The sequence below is a fragment of the Labrus mixtus genome, chromosome 15 (assembly GCF_963584025.1).
Source record: "Labrus mixtus chromosome 15, fLabMix1.1, whole genome shotgun sequence".
NCBI lineage: Eukaryota > Metazoa > Chordata > Actinopteri > Labriformes > Labridae > Labrus > Labrus mixtus.
The window spans coordinates 21,067,072-21,077,402 of record NC_083626.1 but is presented as its reverse complement, the minus strand read 5'-3'; the positions used below and the strand labels follow the sequence as shown (position 1 = coordinate 21,077,402).

The 10,331-nt window shown below is 37.9% G+C and overlaps 1 protein-coding gene across 1 annotated transcript; it reads left to right on the top strand.

Annotated features, from left to right (window-relative positions):
• Nucleotides 1-517: 517 nt before the first annotated feature.
• LOC132989577 (uncharacterized) lies at nucleotides 518-9,964 on the top strand. Its single transcript, XM_061057272.1, has 23 exons — nucleotides 518-576; nucleotides 896-961; nucleotides 1,056-1,085; nucleotides 1,189-1,393; nucleotides 1,822-1,878; nucleotides 2,008-2,173; nucleotides 2,296-2,420; nucleotides 3,240-3,363; nucleotides 3,460-3,642; nucleotides 3,768-3,884; nucleotides 5,330-5,462; nucleotides 5,561-5,856; nucleotides 6,894-7,059; nucleotides 7,141-7,167; nucleotides 7,294-7,498; nucleotides 7,581-7,637; nucleotides 7,726-7,891; nucleotides 7,973-8,097; nucleotides 8,165-8,288; nucleotides 8,449-8,631; nucleotides 8,728-8,844; nucleotides 8,925-9,057; nucleotides 9,170-9,964. Exons 2-23 carry the CDS (start codon nucleotides 937-939, stop codon nucleotides 9,442-9,444), a joined length of 3,039 nt encoding a protein of 1,012 aa, XP_060913255.1. The 5' UTR covers nucleotides 518-576; nucleotides 896-936; the 3' UTR covers nucleotides 9,445-9,964.
• Nucleotides 9,965-10,331: the final 367 nt, after the last annotated feature.

Here is a 10,331-nt window from a genome sequence, read left to right as displayed (position 1 = left end):
ATAGATGAATCAACTATCACAGTACTGCTACTTGTCTAGCTGATTTGTTTGAAGTTTTGTATGAATGGAGTAAATATATGAAAGTCCTACTGTGGACAAACACAAGCCAATTTAACTTAAGTCCAAGACAAAGAACATTTTTCTACAACCTGACTGATAAGAGAAAGGCTGTAAGCAGTAGGACATACAACCACAAATGTTACCGTGAATTATTTTGATCTAAGGCACAGTTAGAAAGGTTCTGTTGTTTGTTCTCACCATGGTAACAATGTTAATCCGAAAGTTACATAAAAAACAATGAATCAGTTATTTATCAAGTTTGTCTTATCTGCATGAGTTGACCTGTTTGACTTTACAGAGGCAAGTGTACATAACCTCATATCCTTTGGCCATAAAAAAAAAAAAAAACATGCAATATCATCACTAGTCATCTTTTGACGATTTACTGCCGTTTAACATGATCAATCCTCCTCTGGAGCATCCTTTAGCCTTTGCACCTCTCTTATCATGGCTATAAAATACAGGACTAGCTGTAGAATCAGACACAGATCCAGCCAGCCAGTCGCCTGGGAACAGGTAAGTCATTAGTACACAGAGGTTTTGGAAGCTTTGGTATCTGTTACTAGTAAAAAGGTTTGTGCACACCAGGACAAAGTTGACAAAAATGGAAGCACTATGGTGCAAGATATTGAAATGTTTTAATGAAGCGTATTTATAATCTTAGAAAGAGAAGAGGTTGGTTGTTGAAATAATCACAATGGTTCAATTTTCATCTTTTTAATTCAGATTATCTGTCCTTAAGTCTCTCTGGTTAAACAACCTGTTAAGTAAAATCTTCTGAATTATTCTTTTTTGCAAGATATTATCAAAGAGCCTGACACAAAAATGTATATAGTTTTTCAGGTCACTCTGCGGAAAAGGCTCGCTTAACACAAGATGGCTCGACTTTCGATCTTGGCTGGTAACCTCCATTCCTACACTTTATTTTCCACTTATTTAAAGGTAGTAATCTTGTGAAGAGAAAAAACTGAAATCAACTGTCTTGTCTTTTTTAGGATTGTCCCTTGTGATGTGCCTTCAACTTGGTATGTATTTCAGTTTCTAACCTTTCCAAATGTCACTGAAAATGTCTCAGAAAAAATTGAATACAATAGAAACGGAATGATCATTTCTTACCCTCTCTTGAAGTTTCTTCTACCAAACTGGTGTGCTACTTCACCAACTGGTCCCAGTACAGGCCAGGTGTTGGCAGATACATGCCATCCAATGTAGACCCCAACCTCTGCACACACCTCATCTACGCCTTCTCAATAATCAGCCCCTCTAACGAACTGTCAACTTATGAGTGGAACGACGACGTCCTCTATAAATCTTTCAACGGACTCAAAAAAAGGTGAAATGTTTCCACCTCTAGTATCAATCTATCCTCGGTCATATCTTCAACTTATTACACCAGCGGCCATGATCATTTGGATGTTTAAGTGTCTTTGGGTCAGTGGTAAATTCAATTTTTCCATACATGGAGATTTTTGAATTAAAAACTGGTTCAGCTAAGGGAATATGCAGTTTAAATTGTTTCTATTTACTCAATAAGCCAAGGACGGCTTTTTTATTTGTACAGCAACACTAAATACCTTTTTAATTTTTGGAAATGTGTCCTTAATATTTCTTGTTAATCTTTACTGTTTTTAATATTCAGAATGCTCCCCTAAATTTAATACAAATGTCGAAGGTATGACAAAGACTATTTTGAATTGACCTGTTTTGTAACTAGTCTTGGTCCTTGGTAAATCTTCATGTTTTGGCTTCTGTCTTGCTCAGAAACCCCGAGCTGAAGACTCTCCTGGCTGTTGGTGGCTGGAACTTTGGAACCACACAGTAAGTCCACAACAGCTATGAACCACGAGGCTGATTATACTGATCACATTATCTCATGAAATGTTAACATTTTCAACAGACAAGCTAGAAAAATGTTTTTTTTTTTTTTTTTTTTTTTAATGTTGACAGATTTACCATCATGGTTTCATCCCCTGCCAACCGCCAGACATTCATCAGGTCTTCAATCAAATTCTTGAGAATGCACGGCTTTGACGGGCTGGACCTGGACTGGGAGTACCCCGGAGCACGAGGAAGCCCCCCAGAGGACAAGAAGAGGTTCACAGTGCTCTGCAGGGTCAGTTTGACATTGGACACCTCACATCTCAACAGAACAGACCGAAAACGAAAAGGATTGTGTTCTGAAACATACTGCTTTGTTAATATTGTAAGGGTGATATTTCTCTTTTTTATTCAAAGGAATTACTGGCTGCCTTTGAGAAAGAAGCAGCTGAGACCAAAAGACCACGACTGCTGCTCACAGCTGCAGTGGCTGCTGGGAAAGGAAACATTGATGATGGATACGAGATTGCTAAAGTCTCCAAGTGAGTGTCAGTAACGGAGGGCTATTTAGCCATTTAGGGAAAAAAGGGCAGTTAGAGTAATATTAATTACAATAATAAAAAATACAATTTATTTATAACGCACTTTTGAAGTGCTACAAACTACATTTGAAGCAAGTGCTAGAAATAAATGGTAGGTAGGGTAGCTATATGCACATCAGATTGTGTAGGGAGCAATAAGCAAACTAACATTAATAAAATGTAGTTAGAATAACAATCACAAGGTGTTAAAGCTACTCAAGTAAAAAACAGACCTACATTTACACATTTCACACAATGATAGCCTGATAAGTTTCTTGATGGTAGGTTTTGGTAACCTGGGTCATAAACACCCCAAAACAAATTACTAATTCAATATATGTGGAAATTAGACAGATAAAATCACAACTGTAGAAAGGTACTTCTACTGCAAACTCTTTAAGTAGATTGTAAATTAAAATGCATGCATACAGAAGTCCCCTTTTTTTTATAAAATGTGTAAAAAAAGAAGGAAAGTTTATGCAAAAATATTGTGTTTATTCCTCGTATGACATTTTAATGCATGAAACGTAAATTAAAATCTCTTGTATTATTAAATACAGATGTGTATCGAGGTTTCCTTAGAAAAGTATCAACAAATTGCAAGGAAGTGTGAATTGTCTGGGGATATTCATCATTCATCATATTCATCAAACTGTCAAGTTTGGACAGTTCACACATGATAGACTTCTCAGCCTATTTGTGGTGTAAAATGTGTAAATATAGGTGGGTTTTTTCAAACGTATTTTATATTTTCTCACATCATCATGCTGTGTCTTACAGGTTCCTGGACTTTATAAATGTCATGACCTATGACTTCCACGGAGCCTGGAACACATTCACAGGTCACAACAGCCCTCTGTACGTCAGCTCAGTGGATCAGGGTGAAAAAATCTTCTACAATATTGTAAGTAAAACCAAAAAATCCTAATCTTGTAACGAAATGTAACATGACATTTCTTTGCATTTTATATGTAATATCTGTGTTTATTTAACCTCACAGGACTTTTCTATGAATTACTGGAATAAAAAGGGTGCCCCTCTGGAAAAGCTCATCATTGGTTTCCCTACGTATGGTCGCACATTTCGCACAACATCACTGGCTCACAGTATTGGAGCACCAGCCAGCGGACCGGCCTCTGCTGGGCCTTACACCCGGGAAGCTGGATTCTGGTCCTACTATGAGGTCAGTGAAAGCAGCATTTAAAGACATGTCAATTTAGTACAACACTCTAATAAAATGGGGAGATGTTAAAGATATCAAAAGTATTTTAAAGGATGTTTTAGTATCTTTTTCTTCTGATTCTACAGATTTGCACTTTCATCCAAGGAAGCAGTATCCACTGGATTGATGAGCAAAGTGTTCCCTACGCTATTAAAGGAAATGAGTGGGTTGGCTTTGATAACAGGCAGAGCTTTGAAATCAAGGTAATTAAGAACTTATATGTGTTCACATCAATGGAGATAAAATGATAATGCCAATGTATTACTTTCTCTATGTTCCTGCTATCACAATATTGATTTGGCATTCAGTAAAGATGACAACAACAAAGCTGTTAAACACAATATTTAATACATTTGAATGAACAGAAGGTGGCACTGTAAGATGACAAATATGGCCTCAGGTTTTCAGTCTTCTGTAAGTGGTTGTTCATGAAGCACCTAAAAGAGATAGTAGGTATAGGTTGCAGTCGTGCAGCTTAATTTATAATTCCACTCACTTTTGTAGCCATGCGTGTAATTTTTTTTCTAGTTGTAAAGAAATGTTGTATGATTGCAATAAATGAATTAATCATAGCTGTTACATTAACTCTAAGACTGAACACTTTTGTCTCATTCTTATACGATACGGCCAACAAACTTCATATCCTTCTTAATATCTTATTAAGTGTGAATTTCCGTTTTACTCCAAAGCATCACTGCTTGCATTTTCTGAACATCACAATTTATTTCCCTAATAGTTGTTTTCAATTCTAAAACGAGTATATGACAGTTTAAGAAACACAAAGGGGTGAAACTCCAACTCCATGTTGACACAAAGTCTGCAGTGTGCACATCCAAAATTATTCAACAGATGCTGCACAATAACACTACTTAACTTGTGATTTAAAGGAGACACCACACCTCTATGGAAAAACAGGATGAACTTGGCACACTTGAACTTGCTATTGAAATTCCTATATCGATGTTTAATGTATTTTAATTTGTTAGTTTTTCAGATTAGGTTTTTATGTGCTGTCCTGTATATGATTTTTGCGTCTTTTGTTACATACATTGTGTTTTTGTGCTCTAAGTGGAAGGCAAATTCTCCTAGGGGCGATAAAGTTTTCATTCATCATTCAAACAAATTATTTACAATACACGTATTTCAAAGCGCTATATAAGCTCAAGTCCATCTACCATTTACCATTTATTCTGCTTGTATAGTGTGATTTTATTTTGACAATGTACAAAAATCTCTGAGTTTGAAATGTGACTTCACTGACTTTAAATCAGCATTGTGTGCAGATCTTTTTATGCTTTTTACTCATGCATGAAGCAATGTGTTGGTCTTGTTTCATGGTGTCAGCATTGTGACACCCACTTACATTTTTTAATTGTAGCACTTTCAATTATCTTGTAACTGACCCAGTTTACAGCATTTTATGTGTTCATTTTATGTAAGACACTCTGCTTTCCATAAAAAATTAAAAAAAATATATTTTTAAATTCAGCTTCTATCCTTGACTTGTCTCTGGAACAAGTAAAAAAAATAAAGATAAAAAAATAAAATAAATAAATATAAAAAATATTTTACATTGGTAAGAGTTGTCAGTATTGAAATAGCAGACCTGTAAATAACCGAAGTACTCTCTGTTACTGATTTTCCACAGACAAGGTATCTGAAAGATAACAAATATGGAGGAGCCTTCATCTGGGCTCTCGATCTGGATGACTTCTCTGGAACCTTCTGTGGACAAGGGCCCTATCCTCTCATTGGTTATCTGCGCTCTCTTCTGGATTCAGGTAAACTGGTCCCCAACACCTGGATCACATGTCAAAGTGAAATCATCTGGACATAAAGAAAAAAATCTCTTGACTTAAAATATGTTTTATATTGCCAGACCTTCCACCTCCTGTAACCACACATCCACCTGTGATCACTACGAGCCGCCCGGGCCACGGCAACACCACGCCTGCTGCAACATCTGCTTCTACCGCTGCTCCTACAACCACCACTGCTCACACTACAACCTCAGCAGTTGCTCCTGGAAGTGGTTTCTGTGGCGGGAAAACAGATGGCCTCTACACAAATGACAAGGAGAGAGGCTCCTTCTATCAGTGCGTCCACGAAACCACATACCTCCAGAAATGTCCAGCGAATCTTGTGTTTAGTGAAGAGTGTAAATGCTGCGACTGGGCTTAAATAAATACCTCATTCATGTAACAAAACTCTGTGATTATTTTAAATACTGTTTTAATGTTATTATGGTATTATGGAATTTTCTTTACATTAAAGGTCCCATATTCTGCTTTTTCTGGTTTTATATGCTCTTTAGTGTGTTTTCCAAGTGTCCTGTGCATGTTTAGGCACATCTATGTGCAAAAATTCAAAGTCCGCGGAAACGCGACTTCTCCTACGTCCTCCTGTTAGCTGTAGCATTAGCTGCATGTAACGCTCGGTTCTAGCCCCCCTCGATAAAAATGTGTCAGTGCGGCGTCATTGTCAGAGTGAGTTCACTGATCTAAGTCCATTGGCTCGTTGTGGCAAGCCCAGCAGGTCATGTTGAAATTTCCGAGACGCGTGCTGAGCAACTGACCAATTACGACAGAGACCAATCAGAGCAGACTTGGCCCACGTGGGGTCTAACAGTGGGGGCTCAGCAGAGCGTAGCTGACGGACTCAGAGCGTAGAGGGAGCAAGGAGGAGCAGTACATGAAAACAGACACTTTTTTCGGATTTAGCTATTGTGAACGTACAAAAGTAGGTACATAGATTAAATATAGGAACCCCAAAAAGGGCATAATATGGGCTCTTTAAAAAAGTCAGATTCCCCTTTTTGTGCATGATTGTGACAAAGCAGTAAGTGCACTGAAAACAAAGGAAAGACTCGACAATAAACTGATGTTCTTATGTACAACATAGAGAGATTACTTCTTAGCTAAATGGTCTCTATGATCTTGACTACTAACTTTATTGGGGCACAAGAGTGTCTGATTCGAGATTTGTCAGAAGAGGTTTTATTTTCTGGCAGGGCACTAACCCTTGACATTCACTAAAGCTCTACCATGTCAGTCTAAAAAAATGAGTCCTGATGTCCCCCTTATTATCACAAACCTCTATTAAGAGATCCGAAGGCCGAAGATGCTTTAACGTCACAAGACAAGAAATTAGTTATTTGAAAAATGTAGGAAAAACAAACAACATTTGTCAGGTCCAATTCTTAAACCAACTGTAGTTATTTGACTAAAATGAAGCAACAGTGTAAACACACTCTGGGTCAAACAACTTGTTCCTGGCTAATGATTATCATGTTTTGTGTAAATTTATCTTCAACGAAGGAAAGCTTTTCAGGACTCTGTCTATGCACAAACACCATGAGCAAGTTCATTCTTCTTGCAGGTAAATCACATTTATTCAAACAGCTTGAAAATATTTTCTGTTTTTGACCTAATGTGTTCTAATAAATCTGTCATTTTGAAGGTTTCTGGCTTTCCTTTGGAAGTTTGGGTGAGTTCATGATTTATATGAAATGTAAATTTTCGTCAGACTTAGAAGCGACCAAAATTGATAAATGACCTGACATTGTTTATTCCTCAAAGATGAATAAAACCATACTTGTTTGTTCATGTTTAGTCTCGTCCACCAGACTGGTTTGTTATTTCACCAACTGGTCCCAGTACCGACCTGGCAATGGAAAGTTCATGCCTCTAAATGTTGATCCCAACCTGTGTACCCACCTGATCTACGCATTTGCTGGCATTAACGAAGCAAACGAGTTGGTCACCATCGAATGGAACGATGATGAACTTTATAAATCTTTTAACGGACTCAAACAGAGGTCAGCCTTTCATTTTCAAACACTATGCTAAACTGTACGAAAAAGAACCAAAGCATGTTTACTCATATGTGTACTCCCATAGGAATCAAAACCTGAAAACACTGTTGGCAGTCGGAGGCTGGAACTTTGGAACACAAAAGTGAGATATTCATCTTCTACACAATGGATAAAGATCTGTATATTTAATTCTTCATGGGTGCACTTTTCTTCCCCAAAATGATACCTAGGTTCACTACAATGGTGTCAACGCAACAAAACAGAAATACATTTATCCAGTCTTCCATCAAACTACTGAGAAAATATAGTTTTGATGGACTCGATCTGGATTGGGAATATCCTGGTGCAAGAGGAAGTCCTCTGGAGGACAAGCAGAAATTCACACTGTTGTGCAAGGTAAGACGCAGAGTTACTCGGGTTTAACTAATGTTTAACATAAGCCATGATGTCCATTTCTCATGATTCTGTGGTGTACAGGAGCTCCTGGAGGGTTATGAGGCTGAGGGAAGAGCAACAGGGCAGGCCAGATTATTGATCTCTGCTGCTGTGGCTGCTGGAAAAGGAACCGTTGATACTGGTTATGAAATCGCAGAGATGGCAAAGTAAGCCAAAGTGTTACACCTCACATTGTTTCCATTATTACTCTTTCATCATCTTGCATTGTTTCAGGTACCTGGACTTTGTTAATGTAATGACATATGATTTTCATGGCACCTGGGAGACTGTGACAGGACATCATAGCCCATTATACAACGGATCTCAAGACATCGGGGACCATGTTTACTTAAATACTGTGAGTACAGGGAATCATTCAGTAGCTCCATCATCAATGTAATGACATACTTTACAGTCCTCTAATGCCAACTGACTTTTTTCCTCAGTGAGTGCAATATTATCCATTGCATTTTTTCATTTCCACATAGCTTCTGTCCAACTTTTCATTGACATTTTAGGACTTTGCCATGGGGTATTGGCGGGACAAAGGAACTCCCGTTGAAAAATTAAACATGGGCTTTGCAACATATGGGAGAACATTTAGACTGTCTGGTCAGTCCAGTCAGGTTGGAGCACCTGTCAGTGGTCCAGCTGCTGCTGGTGCTTTTACAAGGGAGGCCGGCTTCTGGTCCTATTATGAGGTGAAATAATCAAAAAAAAATTGACAAAATTCATGATCTTGTAGTCACACAGCTTAAATAAATTGATCGTAAAATTTGAATTAAATGTTGTTTCAGATTTGCACATTTCTCCAAGGGGCCAGTGTCTACTTGATTCAGGACCAGAAAGTTCCATATGCTGTAAAGCAAAACGAGTGGGTTGGATTTGACAACAAAGAAAGCTTTGAGACCAAGGTAGTCATGTGTCTTTTAAACATTTTGGTTACTAAGGAAGTTCAATGTGAAGGTTAAATTCAAATTTTGCTTTTGTTCAGGTGCGTTACCTAAAAGACAACCAATTTGGAGGAGCTTTCATCTGGGCTCTGGATCTGGATGACTTTAATGGACAGTTCTGCGGACAAGGAAACTATCCACTCATCAACCATCTCCGCTTACTTTTAGCTTCAGGTCAAAAGAATTATATATAACTGGTTAAAAGATAATTATATAATCCAAAGGTTATCTATTTCTTGACTTTTGTTAACTTCAATTATACTAATAAATTACTTTTTTTCCACAGATCTACCTCCCCTTTCCCCTACGGAAACAACCCCAAATCAGGCGACTCCATCTACAAGCAAAGAAAAACCTGACATCAAACCTCAGCCCAGACCTACAGTCACACCTTCATCCACAGTCCCAGTCAACTTCTGTGCGACAAAGACTGGTGGTGTTTATGCCAAACCAGATGCCCCTGGTTCATTTTACAACTGTGCCAATGGCATCACCTGGATCCAAAACTGCCCTGCTAATCTGGTCTTTCAAGAAGCCTGCAAATGCTGTAACTGGCCCTAGAGCTTGAATATCATTTAAATTGCCACATAAAAATAGGAAACACTAGGAACCCTATTTCTAATGACTTCGACATTGACAAGCTAGAAACAGTCGGTCAGGTGCAGCCATGTATTCATGCAGACTTCTCTAACTTCAACACTTCACAGCTTGCAAACTGTTGCTATATGAAATTATTTACCACAGCCCTGTAATAATCTGCTTTAACAACCTGCTCACTATTTATGAACACTTACCTTACACCTTCACTCTTTTGAATGATCAAAGGTGCTTTTAATGTAATTTTATGGGGATATGTTGTTTTTGTTTAACAGTGAAGGTAGAAAAAAAATCAAAATACTAAAGTTCCTAAAATGCTCAATAACATCCCTGAATTTAGATCCCTTAACACAAAACCAGAGGCTGCCATTAAAGATATGTTGGATTACTATCATGCACACATAAGATGTTTGCTGACACTGTTGGTGAATTTGTTGATGCTATACAATTATATGTGGTCCAAAATAAAGCTCATCATGATTTATTGCTGGTGGAAATGTCAGTCACTGCCTAGTTCCAGAGTTCAAGGGTGAGTCTTTCACCCTAAACTGCATGGCTTTCACAACATTTCAAAGCTTACTTAGGTGAATGTCCTGTAGGTAGCTTTGTAACTGTGATCGGAGAGACTACCTCTCCAGTTACATATTCCGTATTTACAGGGAATATCCACCCCCGAAAGCATGAATAACTGACATACACAAGATAAGTTGTAACAGCACAGCCCAATAAAAAGATATTTGTTTACTCCTTTTACTTATACAAGAGATTTGTGTCTCAGCTGTTTATCTCAAATTATTCAAATAGTTTGAGGAGTTAAGTCCCTGGTGAAATAAGTCTGTGTCACACTTTTT

Bases quoted from the DNA above. Each gene is read 5' to 3' on its own strand.
- LOC132989577 (XM_061057272.1), top strand. From the start codon at position 937: ATGGCTCGACTTTCGATCTTGGCTG. The intron at 1,394-1,821 runs GTGAAATGTTTC...TGTCTTGCTCAG, and splicing joins TTCAACGGACTCAAAAAAAG to AAACCCCGAGCTGAAGACTC. The intron at 5,463-5,560 runs GTAAACTGGTCC...TTATATTGCCAG, and splicing joins GCGCTCTCTTCTGGATTCAG to ACCTTCCACCTCCTGTAACC.